Source organism: Archocentrus centrarchus, unplaced genomic scaffold, assembly GCF_007364275.1.
Source record: "Archocentrus centrarchus isolate MPI-CPG fArcCen1 unplaced genomic scaffold, fArcCen1 scaffold_26_ctg1, whole genome shotgun sequence".
Classification (NCBI taxonomy): Eukaryota; Metazoa; Chordata; class Actinopteri; order Cichliformes; family Cichlidae; genus Archocentrus; species Archocentrus centrarchus.
In genome coordinates this window covers 1,798,961-1,824,800 of record NW_022060256.1, presented here as the reverse complement: position 1 = coordinate 1,824,800, position 25,840 = coordinate 1,798,961, and the positions used below count along the sequence as shown (strand labels likewise).

The 25,840-nt window shown below is 41.0% G+C and overlaps 1 protein-coding gene across 2 annotated transcripts in view; it reads right to left on the bottom strand.

Moving 5' to 3' along the window:
• The window catches only part of pdzd2 (PDZ domain containing 2), a 77,166-nt gene that overhangs the window by 33,893 nt on the left and 17,433 nt on the right, over nt 1-25,840 (bottom strand). For both annotated transcript variants that reach the window (XM_030723468.1, XM_030723467.1), the window contains exons 4-11: nt 23,975-24,456; nt 19,083-19,587; nt 10,840-10,985; nt 9,493-9,625; nt 3,286-3,438; nt 1,104-1,203; nt 771-919; nt 131-250 (exon numbers count right to left, since the gene is read on the bottom strand). In XM_030723468.1, the coding sequence (XP_030579328.1) occupies nt 131-250; nt 771-919; nt 1,104-1,203; nt 3,286-3,438; nt 9,493-9,625; nt 10,840-10,985; nt 19,083-19,587; nt 23,975-24,456 (1,788 nt within the window). The remainder of the gene's footprint in view (nt 1-130; nt 251-770; nt 920-1,103; nt 1,204-3,285; nt 3,439-9,492; nt 9,626-10,839; nt 10,986-19,082; nt 19,588-23,974; nt 24,457-25,840) is intronic.

The following is a 25,840-nucleotide window of genomic DNA, read 5'->3' as shown; positions in this document are numbered from 1 at the left end:
CAGAGTACAATGTTAGTAAATCATGTCAGGATACATTAACAGCACACAGATGGCTCTGTTTAGAGGCTCTTAGCTGCCATACACATAAGTCTGAGCTTGATTCATGTACACGCCAAATGAGTGCACTTACCTTGCCCTGGCCTTTCATTAGTACTATAATGGAGATAATGGATGGCTGTGCCAGTCGCCATGGAGATTCCACTTGAACAGTGCTCAGTGAGCGAGCTGACTTCTTAATTATCTGATATTCCTGGAAAGTGAATGAATATAAGAAACAAAACAAAGTTTAACAAATTAATTTCCAAATAGTTACACAGTGATCAGACTTTCATTCACTGAGGCTCTGGGTTATTTTCATTACTGCTTCACACTTGATGATACCTGTTTTTTGTTTTTGTTTTTTGGACTCATTAAGTTTTGAAGCTGTAGCTCTATATTAATGTATATGAGGTTTGCTGTGTAGATGCCATCACCCACATGCCATTAAGAGGCTGTGAATCTGATTCTGATTTATTTTTTTCAGTTAACCTCTCAGTCACACAGCAATTAGTAAAGCTCTCCATGTCATGGTTGTCATGACAGTCAGGGCACAATGAGTGAGCAGGCTTTGATCTGTCTATGTTTGTGTGCACATGGGGGTGAGAAGAGTCATTGAGATGTCACGTGTATGTTCCTGTAATTTTCACACACGAGTGTTGTGGTGCTATTTCTTACGAGATGTCTTTTTTCATCTAACACGCTAAAGGTGGCTTACATGGATACAGACTGACCTGTCTCACTCCAGCAGTATCTAACTGTTGAGGTAAGGAGTGTTTACGCTGGCCAGGCAGAGGCTTCTCCACCACTTCATAGGCACTCTCTCCATTCTCCACAAACAGTTCATCATCCTCACCCACTGATTCCAGTCGACTGCTCCCTCCTGAGCCCAGAAAAGGGAATAAACCATTTTGAATCTTTCAGGATTCATTCACATTGTGACACATAATTATTAGACAGATGTTCAAAATGAAACTGGCCAAACTTTGGTTACGAATAGATGCAAGGTTTCCTCTCTAACAACCATTTTGATGTTACTGAACCATGTGTTTCTGGGAAATACCAACCCTGGGATCTGCTGCACAGCTTCATGGATGTGGGGCTGCAGCAGGATATTTTGGGTGTTTCTCCCTGATTTTGTTCTTCCAGGTTTTCCAGGCTGTTAAGCTGCAAAGATCACACACACACACACACACACACACACACACACACACACACACACACACACACACACACACACACACACACACACACACACTTTCTCTTTTATACAGCTATGGACTGTCTGGTAATCCTTTGGTACCTACCACAGAACACATACCAAGAATACCTCTTCAGTAAATAAAATTAATGTCACTTTGATCTGCTGACAAACTAAAACAATGTCCATGTCTCCTTTATTGGGATATGGGACAGTAGCATTTAATGTTTAAATATTTCAGTTTAAAGTTTTAATGTGCAGCTGTCATCCTAGAAATTTACAGCAGCACCTTGAGTGCACCCAGTGATAAAATAACCTTTGCAGTGCAACAGGGATGCATTTTTATGTTGTTTTTAGAGTTTTTATTGCCCATTTAACCATCTCTGATTGGAGTAGGTGTTACAGCACTGACTCTTTGTGTTTTCCTCAGCTTTGTATATAGTATTTTATAAATGGCTTAACCATTATAAATATCACTGAAGCAGAAGGGATGAACTGCCTGTTTATTTTTGTACAGTTTTCTCTCGTTTGTTGTGTTAGGGAGTTAGAGACAGGCACTCATCTTTTGTGTGATTTTGTTTCACACAGGGTTTAGGTGGCACTTCCTTGCAATAGCTGGGTTTGTTTGATATTTTGGCCTTGGTACACCCTGGAGTTTATGCTTCTGGTTTTGGGGACCGGGGCAGTGATACTCTTTTAAAACTTTTGTTGTGCTCCCTAACCCCCTAGACCAGGGCTATTCAATTAGCGGCCCGGGGGCCACATCCGGCCCGCGAACCCCCTTTGACTGGCCCACCCCCTGACTGACCCAACGTAAGCTGCAAAAACGCATTTAAATCATATTTGATGTGACAGTTTTAAAAATTCCCGCCCTTCCTCTTGTACTTGAACGCACCACTAGCAACGCCAGCCCAGAATACTCTCTCCAAGTGCGACAACCGCCAAAATATATCACTGACAGGTCAAAAACGTAAAATTGACAATGAAAATCGCTGTTTTAACCCTGCTTGGACTGATAAATCTGTTTATTTTACCCCAAAGACTGAACTCATTAAGTCAGCATTACTTTGAATATGCAGAAGAAGCTTTAATTTTACAGTTATTAAATGTTCACTTGGTGCAGTTTCTTTTGTTGAAATATTTAATGCACTGCATCAGTTGGTCTTTCTAGTTCAACAAATGCACTTTTGCAAATACATCTAAAATGTTATAGAAGACTTCACTGTTGCAAAAAGTTGTTATTATTACATTTTTTTTTATTAAACATATGTGTGGTGAATAGATGCCTTGTTAAAAATATTCTGGTCAAGGTTTGGACCAAATGTTAAAATTTGCAATGCACTTGAATTATTTTGCTCATCAATAAATGATGCAGTATAAAGCCTTTATTGTGAATTCCTTTATTTATTTTTGTGACTTAGTTCAGGTGTTAGCATATTTAGAGTTAAATCTCAAGAAATGATATAAGTAGGGGTCTTCTCAAAATTTTCAAATCTGGCCCAGAAGAAAAATTAATTGAATAGGCCTGCCCTAGACTAAGGCATAACAGTAGGTGGGACTCATAGGAATAATTTTGTGTGACTCAGAAGAGTGATATGACCCATGAAACACCCCGTTTAATTTGAGCGCACACACAGCCTGAGGCAGAGAGCCAAGTTTAATTGAGAAAGTTGATAACTGCTGGTGTGATACCCATTGTCTCCGTCTGGGGTTTTAAGCTTTGTCGAGCTAGCGAACACAAAGAAAGTCTGGCTGTGGTGAACTTCATTTTTAGTATAACCCTCAGGTGTGTGATCAGGATACATCCAGATACCTCCACACTGAGATTGTCTCAGATGGGAGGAAAGGCCGAAGCAGACACAACTCGTCTGGACCAGGAACACCTCAGGATCCTCCAGGAGGACGTGAAAAGACAATAACTTACTACCTTTGATGGTTAATTCTGATCTGAGAGACAGGTTGCTGTTATAGATAGGAGCAAATGAATTAAAGTGCTACAAAAAAACTCATAAACACACAAAAGAATAGCATATATTATCTGTGTGTACCAAGTAGGGGTTGTGCAGACTTGTGCTACTGCTGGAGGTCTTGGGGGAGCATGTGTGAGCAGTCTGGGACAGGGATGAAGAGGAACTGCAGGTGCTAACAAGGTCCGGCAGACTGGTGGACGGAAAACGATCGAAACCCACATCTGACTCCTCCTGCAAGGACAAGAATAAATATGTATCTGTGTGTCTCATTTTTACACACCACCGAGTTTTATAAAATCTTTACAAAAAACCGGGGACACTGAACAAAAATAGGATATAGTAACCATGACTTCTCCCCTCTTATGTCACCTGAACCAGCTGACTGGCAGTCTTGTAAAAGCACTGAAATCCTAATTAGATGTTAGTTTGCTATTTTGTATACTTAATGCGTGCTTTTGCAATCCTTCAGTCATGAGTATATTTGAGTGAAGATGAGACCAGAATGATTTTAAGACTTGAAAACTGAATGAAATCATGCTATAATGATTGTAATGTATGTATGTTTGTTTGTACATTCCCTATCTCCTCCTAGATGAGAAGACCAATCTTGATTAAATTTGGCATACACATTGCCTTGAGCACTGAGTGCCAAGATCTATATGGTGCATACAAATATACATTAGTATACAAAAAAAATCCCACAATCCTATATATTTGTACATTTGACAGTTCAATTGAACACCAAATTTTATAGTACAGAATGGATTAGAATGATTAGGATGTTTGTATGTAGGTTCCCTGTCTCCTGCGTGCAGTGTGGGGGTTTACTAGTCTATTTAAAGTGAGTTTTTAAATGTAGCTGCAGTCTGTTCTGAACATTTCATGTTTAAATCTGTTCACATATTGAGATTCAGTCATTAAAGGCTGTCACCATAGGCGCAGGAACCGGAGGGGACGTGTCCCCCCCAATATTGGAGACAGGCGCATTTGTTCCACCCAAATATTACACTGCGGAGGAGAAAAATACTTGATTTTGAAATCTTTAACTCGCGTACTTTTATTTTGAAGGCGCAACATAGAGTCATGTCACTGCGCTCCCCCCGCCCCCCTCTGAACGGCTCTGAGCTTTGGGAGGTGGAGACAGCGGCAGGAGTGAGAAACTCTTTCGAATGAGGTAAAAACGGACTGTAGGAACGTTGCCATGAACAGAGCTGCCTGAGGCATAGGCGACATATGTTGCTGTCTAGGGCCCCCTGACCACCAGGGGGCCCCCAAGCTCACATACATTTGTAATGAAACTTTTTTAACATGCTAGTGCACTAGCAACATTTGTTTGTGCACTGGTAACAATTATTTGTGCAGTGGTAACATTTATCTGTGCACTGGAAACATTTATCTGTGCATTGTAACATTTATGTGTGCATTTGTAACATCTATGTGTGCACTGGTAACAATTATTTATGCGTTAGTAACAATTATGTATGTATTGGTAACATTTTTCTATGCACTGGTAACTATGCATATGTCTTACAAGTCTTACAATTATAAAACATATACATATATAAATTATACATGCAATAATAATATTTTTCCAAGAAACATTTGAAAAGGAAGAAATTAAAAGATCAAATATCATTTTTTAATGCTTTGCTCAGAGTATTCATGGATCTGTCAGGTTTCCAATATGTGTCCCCCCCAATAGTAACCCCATTCCTATGCCCCTGGCTGTCACCATTTAGAAAGGCACAGTGCCTGAAATTCAGAGTATGAATCTCAACAAATTTTCCACTTAAAATCACTTAAACCAGTTTCAGTCACATATAATTCAGAACCACCCAAAGGTATCATAAGCTCTGTAATGACTCAGCAGGTCTAAGTCCACTTGCAGAGCAGGACGGATCCAAAATGCAGCACAGATCACAGACTAAATAAGGCTCAGATCCAGTTTAGCTCCGATCATTTCCCAGCTCATCCCTGATCCATTTTGACCCTGATTTTGGTTGTTAAAAGCCAGACAATCAGCCAACACATATCTGGGCTTATGACAGAAAAAGCACAGTTTTTCAGCCTGTACACCTGTGAAAGCTGGCAAGGCCTTAGTGATTTCACTGCCTCGTTGGGAATTGTCACAAAGAGGATCACCTTTGGTAAACAGTTTTATGTGTAAGCGCAAATGCATCTGCCAGAAAAGCAGCTTGCTTCAAAGTGGACACCTTCATTCAAATAAACAGATATGCGTTCAGGCACCCAGTTCTTGAATTCCTCCAGCAGCATCAACTCACGCAGAGAAGCAGTCATCCATCGTACACCAGCGCGTAAGGTGGATGACAATCTGGCCTGACAATTTCCTAAGGTGCTGTAAACATTGTGTGCAGGCTTCAGCCACTAACTCATGCACCCTTAATATAGCCCTTTTTACTCTGTCGTATACTAAGTTATCCTCAATGGAAAGAGACGCACACGCCTTCTGTGCTGACAACCTACACTGTAAAAGGATCACCCATGCATCTTTTGGCCAACATATGCGCTCATATTTCATTAGGTTTGTACAGTAAATAAGTTCAACTACTAAATCTGGGATAATATTTCAGTAATATTGTGCTCCCAGTGTTGTAACAAAGTGGTGGCATTACCTTTGCTTGCCAAAATAATTTTTCTCACAGTTTTCTGTTGTCTTCTTCTTTTTGTTTGTTTGTTTGATGTTGTCTTTACTAAAGAAAAAAATTGTCTAAATAATGGACACAACATTTTTATTTGGCACAAGCTACTCAACTTGTAGAGTCAGCTTGGTGTTTGATTTTTCTCCACAATGCTTCTATGTTACAAACTGGATGGGGTGCAGTCACATGAAAACACACTCTGTACTATGTTTTAAAGAAGGAAGTACGCACTAGAGGACGTATTATGAAAATTTAAAATATTCATAAACTGTGATATTTGGGTATCACCATTGATTGTCATTCAGTGAGCACAATGACATGCTTGTGTCAAGACCAAACTTAAAATGGGACCCTTACTGGACTATGGTGACCTGATTTTTAGAACTGCACCTGAAAAATACTTAAAGAAACTGGACTCTGTGTATCAATGTGCTCGTTTGTGGATATGGTGTCCATCCCTGTATGCTGTATGCTTCTGCAAGCCAGCCATGTCTGTTGGCCCGCAGACTTTCACATTGGCTGTTCTTTGTATACAAATGTGCTCTTGGTCTACTTCCCACTTATTTGACCACATACAGGTGCCCGTGCTCGTGCCAGTGCTGGTGTCGGTTTCAATGAACCGACTAAATGCTTAAGAATGGGCCCGCGGTTCAACCGCACTTTGTGAACTGATCCATTGCGTATGAGTCTGGGCGGGTCCTTGTCTGGACACAGAAACTGAAGAGCACAAACGTGGGAGAACATGCTCCCCTTTCTTGTGCTGTGAACATATTTTATGGTCAAAACAAACCTACTGCAGCATCCGTGTGCAGCACAGAGGTAAACACAGACAGCAATTACGAGCAAGACAACAAGTACGCACTTTGTGTCCTTTTACCTGTGATATGAACTGATACAAAGCAGCAAGTTCAGCCTTAGGGCCCAACCTAATTCACAGCCGTGAAAATCGCATTGCTTTTCTCATGTAATACACACCATGCAGTGAAATAGAGGTAGAAAACTTTATGTTGAGATGGCAGAGTCATGCCCTTCTGCTGCTTTTGTCACGCGTTCTTGGTTCAAGACCAGCTAGCTTGAGGGGCCCAAGTTGAACCCGTTTTTCGGCCGAGCACCAAGTCCGTTCACGGTGGAAAAAACGCTGAACGCTTCAACTACTGGCACTGGCAGAAAAAGGGCCTCTGTGCTGTCCTTCAGCCCACCCTTGTCCAGCCATTGGTAGGATTTTTTTGATATCAGCCACTTTAATCTGCCGGTGGTACAGGCCATGGAGTCGCCTGTCCTTTCATGATGGTTCCTGTTCTTGCTCCTCTTCTTTCTTGGGTTTCTACTGCCCGAGGTACTCACTAAGCACGTGATCATTTGTGGCCATCTTCCTGATGTACTCATGGATCTTTGTTGTTTCATCTAGGATAGTGGTTCTGACACTCACTAGTCCTTGGCCTCCTTCCTCCTGCTTAGTATACAGTCTCAGGGTGCTGGATTTGGGATGAAACCCTCCATGCATGGTAAGGAGCCTTCTTATTATTATCCAAGCAGGGTATCTGACAACTGGCAGGGTGTAGGTGTTGATTGCCCAAATCTTGTTCTTCCCATTCAGCTGACTCTTCAGGAATTGCCTTACTCTCAGCAGGTACTTGGCAGTTGCAGCTTTCCTAGTGGCCTCTTCATGGTTTCCATTGGCCCGTGGGATTCTAAGGTACTTGTACAGTGACTTGCAAAAGTATTCATATCACTTAAACTTTTTCACATCGCATCACCTTACAACTACAAAATTAAACGTATTTTATTGAGATTTTATGTGATAGACCAACACAAAGTAGCACATAATTGTGAAGTGGAATGAAAATGATACACGGTTTTCAAAGTTTTAATCAAATAAAAATCTGAAACTATAGGACTACACTTCTCCAGTCCAAATGACATTCCAATGTCATTGCTGTAGATCCTAGTAGTGTGGATCAGTGAACCAATATCTCATTCACTCCTGGTATACAGCTTGATGTCATCCATGTAGAGTAAGTAGCTAATGTTTGCGCTATTCTGAAATCGATATCTATAGCCAGTTTTGTTGATGATCTGGCTGAGGGGGTTCGGGCCTATGTGGAACAACAGTGGGGACAGAGCATCTCTTTGGTAATACCCACACTTGATGGTGACTTGTGCAACTGCCTTGAAGTTGGCCTCTAATGTTGTTCTCCACATTCCCATTGAGTTCCCAATGAAGGTTCTTAGGGTCCTGTTGATCTTGTACAGTTCTAGGCATTCCAGGATCCATGTGTGTGGCATCGAGACATAGGCATTCTTGTAATCAATCTAGGCAGTGCACAGATTGGTCAGCCTGGTCTTACAGTTTCAAGTGACTACTTTATCTACCAGTAACAGGTGTTTCACTCTTCTGGTGTTTCACCCATTTCCTTTCTGGGCCCCACTCATGTATTGAGCCACGTGCCTGTTCATCTTAGCTGCTAGGAACTCTGTTGTGCAGAGGCAAGTTATTGGCTGGTAGTTGGATGTGACTGGTCCCTTTTGGGGATCCTTGGGGATCAGGACTGTCCAGCCATTGGTCAGCCATTCTGGGTGTCTTATTTATTAACAGCTGGATCATTTGTGCTGCCAGGCACTCATGGAGTGCAGTCAACTTCTTTAGCCAGTAGGTGTGTATTCATGCCGTCCAACTATATATATGAGAGACTCTGTCTTGGATGTCTGCCACTGTGATGGTTATTGGAGCCTGTACAGGGAGGTTCCTGTGGTATGCTCTTAGATCCACTAGGCACTGAGCACTGGTGTTGCGTGTTGCAGCCTTCTCCCATATACTCTTACAGTATTGCTCAGCCTTTTTTTTTTGGTACACCTTGGATGGTTCAGTGGAGTCCATCTGATGTATTCAACTTGCTGTACTTCTTAGGCAACCCTTTCTTCATCACACATTTCTGCTGTGACATTTTGGCTGTGACAGCTGGCTAACTCCCATGCTGCCTTGATCTTAGCCTCTAGTTGTCTTTTCCATGGAGGTTTCCATACATTTTCCTCTGTTTATCCTTTTCAGGGTTATAGGGAGGCTGGAGCCTATCCCACCTATTGTAGGGTGAGAGGCAGGGTACACCCTGGACAGGTCACCAGTCTGTCACAGGGATAACACAGAGAGGCAGCTAACATTCACTCCTATGGGCAATTTAGAATTTCCAATTAACCTAACCCCATTAAGTGCATGTCTTTGAACAGTGGGAGGAAACCAGAGTACCTGGAGGAAACCCACGCAAACACTGGGAGAACATGCAAACTCCACACAAAAAGGTCTGTACGTACGTAGGTACATACATACATACGTATATACATACCTGCAGGGTTGAGATGCAAATGTCATAACATACTGGACATTTATATAGAAGACAGGTCACTACGTACATACAAATGTACATATCGGATATATGTGTGTATGTATGTACGTAGGTACATACGTACATACATACATATATCCGATATGGACAAGATTACACTGATTAGAGGTTCTGAATGTCAGTTTTGATTCATTTTGAATTAATTGCCCAGCACTACTCCAAAAGAGTGTATGTGTGTGTGTGTGTGTGTGTGTGTGTGTGTTTGTGTGTGTGTGTGCACTCACCCTACTAGCCACCACCAGCTGGACCAGACCTGTAGTGGAGCGGAGGATAGCAACAGCTTCCTGATGAGTAAGACCCACCAGAGACTGATTATTTATCATCAGCAACTCATCACCAGCATGAAGACGCCCATCCCTGAGACACACATGCACGTACATAAGCACGCATGCACATGTGTACACACACACACACACACACACACACACACACACACACACACACACACATACACACACACTCATTTCTGTTACTATAAGTACAAGTTGCATTACCTGCCACAAGGGCTGATACCAAATACTGACCATGCAGGGTGCCCAAACCTAAATACATTGTATACAGACAATGTCTTGACTTGTTTAACTTGATTGAAATCAATTTTAAAAGTACTGATGGCCGCCAGTGCTGCCCTTCAGCTTCCTGGCATTAGAATCTTTAGGTGGGACAGATCCCCTGGAAGTCCAAGTTCTAGAAAACACTGGTCTCAGTAGATGTTGGGTGAACATGAGCCTCAGTGATTTTACTCATCATAGCAATTTAAAACCAATGGCTCAGTAAGAACGAGGAATAAGGAACGCTAAAATCATAATAAATATGAAACACTAAGAATTCTGTCACTTGCTGTGATTGGCATTATTATGGTCAGAAGTCATCCAAGATGTTTAGTAGGTGCATCTATGATATGAATTTGAACATTCTTGGTCAGATTGATCTCGAGTTATTACGTTCATAAAGTTAAAATTTGGCTGCCTGCTTGCCCAGCAGGGTGACAACGATACCCCATCAGCCTTTATGAGATACATCTTTAGGCTCTTTTGTGATGCAAGTAGAGTAAAAACAATCAAAACGCTGAAACAGACTGTAAACCGTTTAAACATTTGAAAATATCTGGGATTTGAAAACAGATAAACAAATAATCATGATCAAGGGAACAATCAAGGGCAAAAATAACCAAGAGCATCATATTAATGACAGTAACACAGAATTTCTAAGCCCCTTTTTCACTATTGATAGCACAAAGAAGTATCTAGATAAAATTAGTCAACTTTCAAAGAGCTAAATGTGAACAGCTGGTAGGTCCCTGAAAAACACAAGTCTGTGATATCCTATCAAATTTGGGAACTATAGTGGTGAACAACAAAATCGTCCTTTGAAGAAGGAAAAACTACTAATAAAACCAGTATGAAAAAAGAACCTTTAACCTCATTTTTAAGACTAATCTACCAGAATAAGATATACTCTCATATACTGCAAAGATTCACCTAGTAAGGTTTCAAAAACAGGTAAACGAATATGAGTTAAACCTATTAAAACACAATAAATTTGATACATTGTTTCGTTACTAACTGTACCTGTAAATGGCACCCCCCTCCTCTATATGGGCTATGACAATGCCATGGGGAGAACGTCTGGAGCCACGCCCCCCTGTTATCTTTATACCCAGACCCTCCTGACCCTTCACCATATGCATCTTCCAGATGTGGCTGGTCTCTCTGGGCTACAAAAACAAAACAAAACAAAACAAAACAAACAAAAGAAAAACATGAACAACCTATCATGCAGGGTTGAGATGCAAATACTCGACAAACAAACTAGTTACAGACATTTTGCTTGATGTGCTAGAATGACATATCAGATGTTTTTTTCAAAACTATGACCTACATTTTAAACCACTACCCCATCACCAAATCTTAAACATGGGCTCATTTACAGTGATGATGGCTCAGGAGGTAAAGCGGGTCATCTACTAATTGGAAGGTTGGAGTTTCATGGTTTTGAGTTTGTGGGATATTTAGGGGTTCTTTAGCTTTGCACCTTTGTATTATTGGTATGTGGCTTTCTGTTATTTGTTTGTGCTTATAATTTTTGTGCCTTAGCTCCTGGCTTAGCTGTTGTTGATTATTAGTTTGTTCCCTTTTGGATTCCCTTCCTGTTACCTCACTCTTATCTCTGTCAAGTTCACATGTGAGTCTGTCAACTATTGCTGTTTTACTGTGGTGGTCATTTGTCTCTTGAGTTTTGTATTTATTTTAACTTCCCTTGTTTCATTCCCTTGTTTCACCCCCTTGTTTCATCCTATGTGGTTTGTTTCAGCTGTGCTCCCGTCTGTTTCCTCTCTCTCATGTACAATGAGATTGGAGGAGTGGCCCTCCAATCTCATTGTACATCCTGTATAATGACAATAAAGGCATTCTATTCTATTCTATTCTATTCTATTCTCTCCTTGCTGAGAGCTAACCTCTGTTCTGAACAGTATGGTATGAGCAGCCCAGTTAAGAAGTGTGCTACTTCCTCACTTCATCCATAGCTTCTTGGTCTCTGCAGCAGCAGACGAGTCCCTGCCCACACACAGGCAGCTCGCAATCTCCACAACTAGTCAGCTCCTCACCAGCCTCCTTTTCAGTGGAATTGTGGGCTGAAGAAGAGGAGCATGCCACTGCTGCACCTTTTGCTCCTACTTCAAGGAGGAAGCAGAGGTTCTGTAGTCGGCACTCCCCACCACTGTCTGATTGTTTTTCTGCCTGCATCTGCTGATGCTGGGTCTCCGGATCCCAGCTCTATGGTGAGTGAAACTGACTGTTTCTTGAGTGCTCACTCTGAGCAAGAAAGAATTATGAAAGACATTTTTGTTTCTCACTCCATGAATTCTGAGCCTAGGGTTTTTCCTGCGTTGGCCCATTGTGTATTAAATTCTGTGAATCTAAGACAGCTAATAAACCATTTGGTATTTCTAGGACAACTGAAAACAAAGTCTTGTGTTTCTGTGATGGTCAGTAACAAAATGTTTCATTGTTTTATTTCCCAGTCGGCAATACTGAAATGTTTGGGTTTGGTGTTTCTGAACCAGCAATAAAAAAAAAAAAGACAATGTTTTCAACCACGCCACCTGAGATATCCTATTGCCTCGTCTGTGGATGCCAGCCTCTGAAGGGTCTTCATCGGTGAAGGCCCCCAAAAAGTCTTCTTCGCCATTGTCAGCTTCCAGCCAAGCTACCCCAGGGTCTCCATCACCGTCATTGGCCTCCAGACAGATCATCAAGGGTGTCCTGTTACTTCTGCCAACATTGGTCTCCTAAATATTGTCTTTGCCACTGCCACCTGTCCGGTCTCCTGAACTTTTGTCTAAATAAGCATGTTCCAACACAACTGTTATCTATTTGCTAGGCTTCATCCCTGCTACTTGGGAGTCAAAAAACTGGATCTCTTCACTGTGTTTGGGATGCTGCAGAATCTTGAAGGATTTTATTTCTTCATAGAATTATCTGACAAATAATATAGTCTGCTTTAAAGTGCAACCAATCCAAGAAATTTGTGCTACATTTTTTGGCGAGTGAAATTCTAGACTGTCAGCTTTAATTAGTTGATGTGCCCCCTGCATCCATCCACTGGTGGGGCAGCTTGTAACTTGCAAGTTTGTTACTATAGCTGATAATTTAGCACGCTAAACTTTCGCCTAATTATGGTCCCTTATGGCTCCAAAAAAGCCAACGTGGTGACAACCACAACACTAATAGTTGAGGCTTTAAAATACAAAGTTATGAAATCAAAGGATGACATTTATGTTATGGCTAGTAAGCTTTGCTGCATGTAGCACTAATAAAAATTAAAGATGTTGCACTACAACAACTGCAAAAACAAACAATTTTTAATAAACTTTCATTGTGCCTAGCAAAGTTATATTAAGTGTGTTTCTTTTTTTCAAAGGGTCTGGAATTTGGTTAAAGCTGCAGGCCACAGCCCATAAATCAGGGAGAAAGCTCCCTGTGTGAGCAATTTCTATTCATAAGAAGTGTTCTAGCAATCACAATAAATCAACTTTCTTGCTCATTAACCCACAAGTGTCCATTTATTTAATTTTCTTCAAGTCCATCTCAGTCTCACATCAATGGTGTGTTGACAATTAAGATAAAGTAGACTTCCAATGTGAATCAGCCAATTATAAATTATTGTTTATCATGACATTTTATAAATTATAAAGGAAGGCCAAGTGGGCCATTTTTCAGAAGCGTCTCTTTAATCTAAACAGACTTGATTGCATTTATTTTACACATGTTGTGCTTATGAATTTTATATTGGTGATCTGAATAATGTGCTTTCTATATCTAATATTAGTTAGCTTCCTTTTCATCTCCTGTTTCCTGTTAATAAGATTTAATGTTGTTTTGTTTTTTAAATAACCTTGGCACTGGGACATGCTGCCAGGTTTTACTGGTCATACTCAAATATGCTGTAACTAAATGAAGCCTGATTGCCTGATTAGTTTTATTTTTCAGGCACTTATTTTTTACTCAGCATGTTTCTAATCAGTTGTTGCAGGTTATTGTTTTCAACGCTGTACATGTCTGTGCAGGTGGCTGTGTCTCAGGAGGTATAGCAGGTCATCTCAGATCGGAAGGTTGGTGTTTTGATCCCTGGCTGCTTCACTCTGCTTGCCAAAATATCCTGGGGCAAGATATTGAACCCTGAGTTGCTTCCCATGTCCTTAAATGCACAAAAAAATGCTTGTACGAATATATGGGTGAATGCAAACATATTGTATAAGTAGAGTAGAAAAGCGCTATATAAGAACTAGTCCATTTACCATGACTTGAATGCTCTTTGTTTTCTTGGCTTCAGATCTCATAACAAAGCACACTTTAGGATCACTTTCATTCCACTCTAGTTCTGTCTGAACATGCACAATATAAATGACAGACATAGCAACTGTGTCCTATTTTGTGATGCTTTTCAATTCTAAGTATAAAATGAGGCTGAGAGGATTTGAGGCCTTGTTCTCATTCTGTATCTCTATCAAACTGCACAATAATGTTGGGTTTATACAAGAAGAAAAAAAGAGCACAATGCCAAATCACAAAAACAGTCACCTCAAGGTGCTCTGTATTGTAAGGTAAAGATCATACAATAATACACAGAAAACTACAATCAGACGATCAACCATGAGCAAGCACTTGGTGACAGTGAGAAGAAACCTCCAGTAGAACCAGGCTCAGTGCGAGGCAGCCATTTACTGCGACTGGTTGGGGGTGAGGGGAGAGAGACAGGACAAAAGACACACTTTGAAAGAGAGCCAGAGATTAATAACTAATGATTACATGCAGATGTTAAATGGTAAATGGACTAGTTCTTATATAGCGCTTTTCTACTCAAGCTGAGCACTCAAAGTGCTTTATACAACACATTTGCATTTACCCATTCACAGCCATTCATAGAAGTACTTCCTTCTACAGCTAAGTGCCTTCTAACATTCACACATATTCATACTTCGAGTGGTGTATAAACACACAGAGTTAAAGAGATGAGTGCAAAAGAAACACTCAGTGCATCATGGGAAGCCCCCAGCAGCCTAGGCCTGTTGCAGCATAACTAAGGAAGAGTTTGGGGTCACCTGATCCAGCCCTAACTATAAGCTTGATCAAAACGTAAAGTTTTAAACCTTAAAAGTAGAGAGGGTGTCTGTGTCTTGAATCCAAACTGGGAGCTCCCATTCAACTTTTAAACACCCTAGGAACCACAACTAAGCCTGCAATCTTAGAACGAAGTACTCTGTTAGGGTGATACTGTATGATCCTGTGAGGACTTTAAGAAAAAACAAGGCCTGATAATAGTGAATTACAAACTCCAGCCTAGAAGTAATAAATGCATGAATTAGCTTTTCAGCATCAGTCTGAGAAAGGATGTTTCTAATTTTACAAATATTGCAATCAAATGCAAAAAAGCGGTCCTACATATTTGTTTAATATGCACACTGAAGGACATATCCTGCTCAAAAATGACTCCAAGATTTCTCAGTGTTACTGGAGGACAAAGTAATGCCATCCAGAGTAAGTATCTGGTTAGATACCATGTTTCTAAGATTTGTAGGGTGAGTACAGTAACTTCAGATTTATCTAACGCTTCGAATAAACCACCCCACTGCAGACGATCCATTAGCTGTTTTACAACTACCCTTTCAAGAATTTTTGAGATAAAAGAAGGTTGGAGATTGGCCTATAACTAGTTAAGTAAGCAGGCCAAGTGATGGCTTTTGAAGTGATGGTTTAATTACTGCCACCTTAAAGACCTGTGGTATGTAGCCAATTAATAGAGATAGACTGATAATATTTAAAATCGACGCATTAATGAATGGTAGGACCTCTTTGAGCAGTCCTGTAGGAATCTAGTGATGGTTTGGAGGAAGTAACTATTGAAGTTAACTGAAAAATATCAATCTGAGAGAAACTCTAAATAAATAACAGTAGTGTTCAAAGTAGCTGTACGTAATGTATCTGTGAGGCACTTTATGTACAGCTGTGAGATGGTTCTTGACAATGTTATTTGTCAAGAAATTCATGAAGTCATTACCAATTAAAGTTAAAGGAATACTCAGCTCAACAGACCTCTGACTCTTTGTCAACCTGGCTACAGTGCTGAAAAGAAACCTGGGGCTATTCATATTTACTTCAATCAGTGATGATCAGACAAAAGAGAGTTTCCTGGGAATACTGGTACTGTAAATGTTCGCAGAGGCGAAGAAACTCTGGGGGCCAAGGACAAAGGAAGCCCTCTGACGGCCAACGTCAGCAGAGGCAATGTGACACCTCTGGTGACTTGGCAGAAGCTCAATGACTGTGAAGGCAATGGAAAACCTCAGGTGGTCAGTTGCGGTGGGGAGACCCTTAGGTGGCATAGATGGAGACCAGCATCAGTGATGACCTACTCAGGGCCGACTTCGACTGAGGTGATGGGACACCTCAGACACAGGACCCTTGGACTCAGGTGACTGCAACTGCTAAGTCGAGAGCACTGCTGACTCAAAGGACTGGAGCTGGGGCCTGGCTGTCCTCACACTGGGAACAGGGACAGGTGCAGGGTGCTCAGGCACAGGGGAGGCAGCAGTCTGTGAGAGTGTCAGCAGTGAAACAACAGACCCTAGAGGGGTGCCAGGTGTTGCAATAGTCATTATCAGAACTGGCTGGGCAGGCTGAGATATACAAAAAGCAGTGTCTGTTTTGGCTGGCTCAGCAACACAGTCTTTGAATTAGCCATCTCAGGAGCACAGCACATAAACTCAACATTATTTAAAACAGCAACAGACACTCCAGTCTTTGGCATAATCTCCTCAAAAGCAGCAACACTGGCTGGTGAATTGGCTGGCTCAGCAACAGAAACTCCCAACTCGGAGTTCACATTATCAAGAAATGGAAGCACAGGCTTTAAATCAAGTGGTTCGGAAACAGAATAATCAGTGTTTAGATTTACTGGTTCACAAATTTAAAAAAAAAAAAGTTTTTTGCCTCTACTGGCTCAGGAACAGAGACTACAGTCTTGATTTTAGAAGGCAGAGACAACTCAATCTTGACATCAGCTGGCTCAACATAAGAAACCAGTCTCTGGGGAGACAAAGGGTCTCTAAATGAGCTGGCTTATGAACAGACTTTTTAAGCTCTGATTTGGTTGTTTCACAACTGGAAAGCACACCATTGTTAATAGCCAGGTCAGACACAGAAGACATCATATTCTGACTTGTCACAGGGCTGTCAGCCTCACAGTTGGCAGGTTCAGAAACACAAAACAGAACCAGTGTCAGCAGACATGGGCCTAAAAGCAGTCTCTGGATGCAGCATAGAGTGATGATGACAACAGCCTTGCCATACCCAGGAAGGGGGAGCCAACAAAGCTGGAGCAGCAGATGCCTGTGATGGGCCGGACAGCAGCATTGAGGAAGAAGAGCTGAAGGGAGGAGAGACGGTAAATCCCAGGAGCTGGGCAAATGATTCCAGCAGTCAGGCTGTAGATCTAAGGTGGAGACCGAATTTCTGCTGCTCACAGCCATGCTTCCCCTTACCTGAGACAGGGAGGGGAATGAAGCATTAGCCAGCTGCAGAGGCGAGAAGCTGACTGGCTGTGGAAACGGGTAGAGGGTCTCCGGTGAGAGAAGGAGGACCCCCATCCTTCTAACTGTGGACTCGGGCTGGAAAGTCACAGCTGCAGAACAGTGCGGCTGCTATAGAGCTTGAGTGTGAGGCTGTTGTGGCAATGATGGAGATTGGAATGACTGAACAAAGTCTCTTACTCAAAAGTAAGACTGAGACAATAAATACACAAGGAAATGGGAGAAGGGGAAACAGGAGGGGAACACAGCTGAAATCAATCACAATAGACCAGACAAGGGAAGTAAATTAAATGCCAAACACAAGTAACAAGAGAACATGCAGACAGGAACGTGGACTTGACACCATGCAGGAAGACAGGGATACTGAGAAAACAGACACATGAATGAACATAAGAGGGGGAGAACATCTATACTGGGGGGACACAGAGGGAGAACTAAAGCATGAGGAACTGAGAACACCATTAAACATACTTAAAAGGAAACTATACAACAACCAATATAGCCACAAGGCAAACCAGGAATCTCAGAAAAATTAATTAAACAAGACCACAGAGGCCAAAACTCAAAAACACAGGGCAACTAGCCCAGAGCCATGACAGCTACATCGAGGTGAAGCAAGAAACCGATTCAGAAGCAGCCCAGGAGTCAGCACATAGACCCTCATAGACTACAAATTCTGAGAAACTGCTGTGTAACACAAACGCACTATACCAAAATATAAAAATGATCTAATTTATTATTTTGTCACTGTTTTGTCTAAAACTTATATCAGTAATGTTTGAAGTACTATTTTTTTCATGGTCCTGGGTTGTGTTCCCAGCATTTTTGAGCTTTTGAACTTTCTTGTTGTTTAAATATGTATTCAGTTTGTTTAATGTTGATATTGTTTCATGTGTTTTCTCTTTAGTGTATTTAGCTTGTTCCTAGTTCCATTTGCTATTGAGTTTATTCCTCCCTCAGTGCTCCTCCCTCTTGTATCAAATCTCCTGTATTTAGCTGATGACAGTGTTTTGGATTTTAGTTTTCACACTTCCTATTTGGCTTTAAGAGTTTGTGTTACTTGTGCTTAGTTCAGCTTTGTGACTCCATTTTCCCCAATCACTCTCTTGTGTATTTATAGTCTGTATTCCCTTGTGCCTTGTCAGAGCATCTGCTTTTACTCGCACTCACGCTCCTGTCCCCGGCCCCTGTATTTCCAGTCTTAGTTTGTTTCCCAGATTTTATATTCTGTAAGTTATAGTTTCCAGTTCCCCTTTTGGACTTGTTTGGTTGTTGTTTTGCTTGTGGAGTTCAGAAACTAAGTATCGTTCCTGTCATGTTTTTCATGAGGAGAATGACAATAAAGCTGTTTGAATCCTTTGAATCCTCATTTGAACATGGTGAAATCCAAAGTACCAGGTGATACCATATTGTACTTTATAAAACTGCAACTACAATTCACACAAGCCTCACAGAAGTTATTAGAATGATTTTAGGTTTTTGAAACTTTTTGCCTGATCAAACCAATAGAAATGAACTCTTTTACTATTTCATGTACTGACAAGCTTGCTGTTTCCTCTCAGACCTTATAGCCACATTTATGATCAGATCAAGTTTCTATGGCAACTGAACCCTGTTTAATTTATTTACTTCTTATAAAAACTATAAATTACTGAGTAAAGTCTGTTCGAAGCTTCTGGCTCACAGTTTTGAACAGAAATGCATTGATTAGATTAGTCTCACCTGGCTTGACGGTTCACTGCTGAAAGAATCCATTTTGCATTCCAACAGCTGACTGTGACATTTTGTGTGCAGGGTGGCAGCCTGTCCACTGTGTAGACACTGTGGAACCATTCTCAGCTGAGGAAAGCTGTCTGGGCTTTCCTCAGAAGGTGTGGAGAGGATGCAACCTGAGTCACCTCGAGGACTGACTTCTGCATTACCAGGAAGAGAGGAGCTGTAACCATTATAACAGCTGAGGGCTTCTGAGCTTGCACGCTCCCTGTAGTCTCGGTTGAAGGACGAACGTGATATGACTCCAAATTTGCGTGTGTGTTTGTAATTTCCAGAGCTGTTGGAGGACTCAGAGGCTGCTGCACTCCGGTGCTGGTCTTCACAGCTGTCAGTGCTGACTGGGGTATTGACACTTTCATTCACATCACAGGGAGGCAGAGGAGCCTTACGCTTGACTCGCCGCAGGAGGATCAGGTAGATGCAGCCTCCATTCCAGCACTGGTCAGCCAGGTAACTGCAAAAAGGCATCGAAAAGATGAAAAACATAATGGTGTCATAACAGAAAGGTTAAAATATTATAGGGAGAATTACAGTCTTTCCAGCCAGGTGAGTATTTCTACTACTACACTTTTTTTGTACTATTTCTCCATGACTTTTTTTTTTGTAACATATGTGTTTATACAATACTGTGCATAAGTCTTGAACCACCAGTTTTCCAGACCTTCTGAAGGTTTTTCAAAGTTTTTCTTTGGACAGTGGCTGCTTTTTCACTCATTTTCAGCCCAGTCCTTATACCTGATCATTTTCAGAGGAATGTTTCTTGTTTAAGTCACTAAACACTGAACTATGAATCATTAAAGCATAATAAAAGGCACCTAACTCCAGGGATGAACTAATGTTGTGCCTACACATAACAGACAACAAAATCTAAATTTTTTAATTGTATCTTTTGTTATTAGTGGCCTTTTTCAGAAACACCCAATATGTTCCCTTTTTTTAGCTGATCTAATAAAAAATGCCAAAGATAAAGTTTGAAAGGCAAATAGCAGATTTGAATCAACAAGGTCGTTCCCAAATATCTGTTAACTGAAAACTTGGCACATCTTGGTATGGTGTGAAGTGTGTCCTTCAAACAGTTGAGGAAACTAGACAAGTGGAAGACAGTAGAAGTAGCAGGGCGAAATAAACATCTACAGCAGATGAACAGTATCTGAAAGTCATGTTCCTCAAAAACATAAAAAAGAACCTGAAACTGGACCTGACACGTGCACCCGGCCCTTTACTTTATCCACCAACTGTTAGTCAAAGCCTCATCAGAAATGGCCTCAGTGGTAAGATGGCTGTCAAGAAGGCACTATTAAGGAAGGAAAACAGGGGGAAAAGGTGACAGCCATCCGGTAAAACACAGTGGAGATTCTGACATGGTTTGGGCTGTATTACAGCGGTGTGGTGATCTACAGAACAGTAGCATCAGATGTCTGATTGGCAACTTTGGATTCATTTTCAGCATGACAGTGATCTCAAACACACTGCCAACGCAGTAAAAGCACACCTGATAGAAAAACACACAATAGAAAACTATCAGTCATGTAGATTGGCCTATCCAGAGCCCGGACCTCAGCATTACTGAAGCAGTGTGGGATCATCCTGACAGAGAACAGAACCAAAGGCAGAAACATCCAAAGAACAGCTGTGAATGTCCATCAAGAAGCCCGGAGAGCTATTCCCGAAGACTACTTAAAGAAATTACAAGAAAGCTTCATCAGAGGTCATCAGAATTGTGTTTTGCCTTATACACATTAATATTATTATATTTCCATTTCATTTTAATAAATCATTCCACCTATTTCCCATTTTCCTAGCAAAATGTTAAAAAAATGTGTGGTGGTCCAAGACTTTTGCACAGTACTGTATGAAATGAAAGTCTAGTGAGGATTCCTTCACAATGACTCATCTTTAAACAGTTATGCCTGTACATGAGTCTGTGGCGTTAATTTGCAATTTGATTTATAATTATAATAAATAATTTATTATTTATTAATTTATAATTTAATTCATTATAGATATATAACAGCAGCACGATTTAATCTCAGCATGAGAGAAGTTTTATGGTGCTGGCTGGAACTCAGGAAAAGACACAGACACACTGTAAAACTGGCCCAACAAATGATTAAACTGACAGACGTTTCAGTCACAGTTGGAAGCACTCTGTGCCAAAACACAGAGAAACTGAGATTCAGTGATTTATGGATTTAAACCCAGCCTGTTTCTCATATTATTGCAGCTACTGCGGCTTCATGGGCAATGCTAACTTTGTGTTATCTATCTTTGCTTTCTTTATCTCGGGAAAAGCACAGTCTCCAAAAGATACTGACAATTTTAACTGAAATTAAAAACAGCAATAATGGCCATTTTCCCATGTCCATTAGAGATCTTCATTCGAGGATATCTGACAGCTGACCCATTCCGCCTGTATTAGGAAGGCCAACAAATAGGTGAGGTGAAGAGGTGAAGACAATCTAAGATAAGTTGGAATACACATGTATTAGGGGCTAATGAGGATTCTAATCATCAATATGGTTACTCTTCAGACTTAACCTTAATTCAAGACAAAACAAAATGTTTCCTTAAAACATCCAGGAAAAGGCTTTCTGGAAAAGACTGAAGTCACACATACTGCGGATTATGCTGCTGCCGTATCCTAAACTAACTTTAGCAAGATCTGGTTGTCTGAAACTTTAATTTTAAGTTGAACTTGCAGTTACACATGTCAGGTGGAGCTTGTCTCCAGTTTTCCACACACTGGAAATATTCCAGCCTCCACAGTGCTGCTTTCCATGTACAGTGTATCACAAAAGTGAGTACACCCCTCACATTTCTGCAGGTATTTAAGTATATCTTTTTCATGGGACAACACTGACAAAATGACACTTTGACACAAAGTAGTCTGTGTCCAGCTTATATAACAGTGTAAATTTATTCTTCCCTCAAAATAACTCAATATACAGCCATTATTGTCCAAACCAACGGCAACAAAAGTGAGTACACCCCTAAGAGACTACACCCGTAAATGTCCAAATTGAGCACTGCTTGTCATTTCCCCTCCAAAATGTGACTCGTTAGTAACACTAACGAGTCACATGTGCATAGGGAGCAGATGTGTTCAATTTTGTAGTACTGCTCTCACACTCTCTCATACTGGTCACTGAAAGTTCCAACATGGCAAAGAACCCTCTGAGGATCTTAAAAGACGAATTGTTGCTCTACATCAGTGCTTCTCAATTATTTTCTGTTACGCCCCCCCCTAGCAAGAAGAAAACTATTCGCGCCCCCCACTCCCCACTGTGACTATCCATCTCTGCATAACATTTTATCCTTATTAACATTAAAGAAAAAAAGAAAGACATATGGTCAAACTTACAAAGAATAACTTTATTAAATCGTGTTTTAAGTCTGCAACAGAAAAGATTTTAAGTGCATCATTGCCTGAAATTAAAAATAAATAAATCCTTGTTTAAACTGTAAACATGTTTGACCAACTAGACACAGCAAACACACCGGTCTTTCCTCTTCTCCAACTGTAGTGACAGTGAAGCCAAGCGCTAAATACGCTTCGTCGTATTTCCTCGTCTTAGCTTTCGGGTGACTTTCTTTTGTCTCATTATCTTTGTCTCTCTCCGCTTTTCTTTTCATCCCTGTTAAAAACTTTTTCATGTTGGGGGTTGTTATGTTGAATAACGGAGGCTATAGGCAGAACGCAGTCGGAGCTTTCTGTTGACTCAACACTGCTAACCAAGGCAAACCTGTTGTCTTGTAAGTCGTAAAATGTTGCACTGTCGCAAACGTGACAGAAGTAACAATGACAGCGCCACTGCCGCCTACTGTAGTGGATGCGCAATTACACTTTATACTAGTACGGCCCCCCAAAAAAAAGCCTGTTCCCCAGGGTCACACGCGCCCCCCCAGGTATCGCACCGCGCCCCCCAAAGGGGGCGCGCCCCACTATTTGAGAACCACTGCTCTACATGAAGACTGTTATATAAGCTGCACACAGACCACTTTAGATTGTGTCAAAGTGTCATTTTGTCAGTGTTGTCCCATGAAAAGATATACTTAAATATATGCAGACATGTGAGGGGTGTACTCACTTTTGTGATACACTGTAGGCTCTCATACTGGCTAAGGTAGGAGAATTATGGAAGAGAAAAACAAAAACCTAATTTTTAATGAAATTCCAAACCAACCTTAATGTCAGTGACATAGTAGGTCATCCAACTCAAGATCAACCACAATTCACAAGTTCGACAGTTGAACACAGTGGCCGAGATGGCCATCGCCGTTCCACCTAATCACGTTTTACATATGTGGCTAGAGACCAGCGACATCCGTAGCACGCCTTATAAGTTACTTTTAATTTAAAGATCACAAATAGCTCTTTCAAACTATGTATAACCATTTAACATTGTGCATCATTTATTTCTCATTGTGTCTTTCTTCTCCTCCACCACTGCTCTCTCTCCCTCATTTCCACTTCATCCTCTTCCTCTTCACTTCAAGCCTCATCACCTGAACTGAAGTCGGGGCTCAAACACAGATAAACTTATATGAATATACTTATTTATTTCCAAGACAAGAGCCAGCTAAACAACAACTAAGTCAGCTAATGTTAGGCTTGAGTGTCCGAAAATAGATAGATAGATAGATAGATAGATAGATAGATAGATAGATAGATAGATAGATAGATAGATAGATAGATAGATAGATAGATAGATAGATAGATAGATAGATAGATAGATAGATAGATAGATAGATAGATAGATAGATAGATAGATAGATAGATAGATAGATAGAGCTGTACACATAATTGATTCATATAGTAACTTTCATTAAAGTAATCTTACCTGGCTCCACTGACATCTACTCCCACCATAAGCTGTCCGTTCAACGATAGGAGTTCATCTCTCAGTTTGATCCCACCACAGCGAGCAGCTGGGCTCCTCTTCCTCACCTCTGTCACCCAGATACAGCCCACATCCATGATGGGACCCTGATCCCTCCTCCTCCTTGGGCCTCCCTTCTTTCTTCCCTCAGGATCCCCAAAAATAGGGATGTTTCCAAAGCTAAGGCCAAAATCACCTGCATCCCCCTCATCTTTACTTAGAGAAACAGCATGAACTTCAACATCTAACCCCTGCCAGCATGAGGACCGACTGGCTGAAGGAGCTGTGTCACCCTCCGTGAAGTTGAACTTAATGTACTCCACCAACTTTTGAATGGCAGCCAGACAGAAGGACATGTCTTCCACATGTCCTCCACTGCTAATAGTGCTGCTACTGCATATACTGTCCTCTTCCCCATTCTGGTAGGAGTCATGATCCACATGCTGGAGAAGGAAGAACAGTCACCAATCAGGAAAAAAAGCTTGATGACAACACTTGCATTTGTGCACAGGTTTTCAACAAATACGCATAAATTCCATTCTTCAGGTGACAGATTTTATTTGAAGCCCAAGGCACGCTCAAGGATAAGGACTTTATCTTTGAGCGATGAGGCCGCACTTCACCCTTTCTCTGAGTGTTGATGTTGGCATTGGTAGAAAAAGATGTTTAAATTAGATTTTAAAAAGTAGCATCACATCAAGACATCTGGTGACCCTATCATAGGTTTACTAAAATGACAGTCACTATCTTATTTACATCTAAAGGCAGCCATTACAGTTTTTCATCAGAATAAAATAAGCTAGTTTCAGCTGCCCCTTTAGAAGAAAGGGTTGCCACAGAGGGTAGCTCCACATGTTTTGATTTGGCAGATTTTTACACCAGATGCCCCTCCTGATTCAGCACCAATTGTGTCGCCTTCTGGAGTCGCTCATCTGGGCATAAATGACTTTGTGATAGTGGTGGTAAACTTTTCTTACTTATTCCTTAATATTTTACATTTTTCATTTTGCAAGATGCATACAGTAGTTACCACAGGTCTACAGCTGGAAGAGGTAAGCAGGTCTTAGATAGAGTGTGTCATGCAATATGTCTTGTGTCACTACTCTTGCTATATAATGATGTCAATGCTAGGTACCCAGATAAACCGCCAGATTCATTTTAGGCATTGGAAATTAAACGAGACATAACATATTTATGAATGTTAATTTCTTCAGTCTAGAATAATTTTGCATCAGAGGCATGTCAAGTTGTAAATGTTCCCAAAATGCAGTAGCTACGCAAACAACTTCAGTTAGATGTTGGCGTCGTTTAACGAATTCTACAGTTCACTTTGAGGCCACTCTACTCTGTCCGAATTCATGTGCACCATGATTAAATACACAGCATTCATAATGTACTACATGAACGTGTACTAATAGAAGTATCCAAGTGGAGAAACACTTAGGGCCCGCAATGTTTTCCATTTTTCTTTGGTTCTTTCCCAGTGTTTTTATATTGTGGCCTTTTTTACAGTATTCCCCATGTTTCTTTGTCTGTCTCTTAGTTTTTTTTAATTTGTGCTACTTTTTCTAGACATTTCCTGCTTAATGTTTTGCTTCCCATCATTGTCTTTTTTCCCAACTTTTGATTGCTTTCCCTACCCCAGTTAAGTTTGTGTTCTATTAGTAAATTAGTTCTCTGTGCTTCCCTTTGTCTGCTGTCAGTCCATTTCTTTTGCAGGCCCTAGTTTGCAACCTGTTTGACTTCTTGGTATTATACATATGATTCCTCTTTTGAACAACCTCACACAGAGGTTGGGACAATGTGCAGTGATGCTGATGAAGAGAT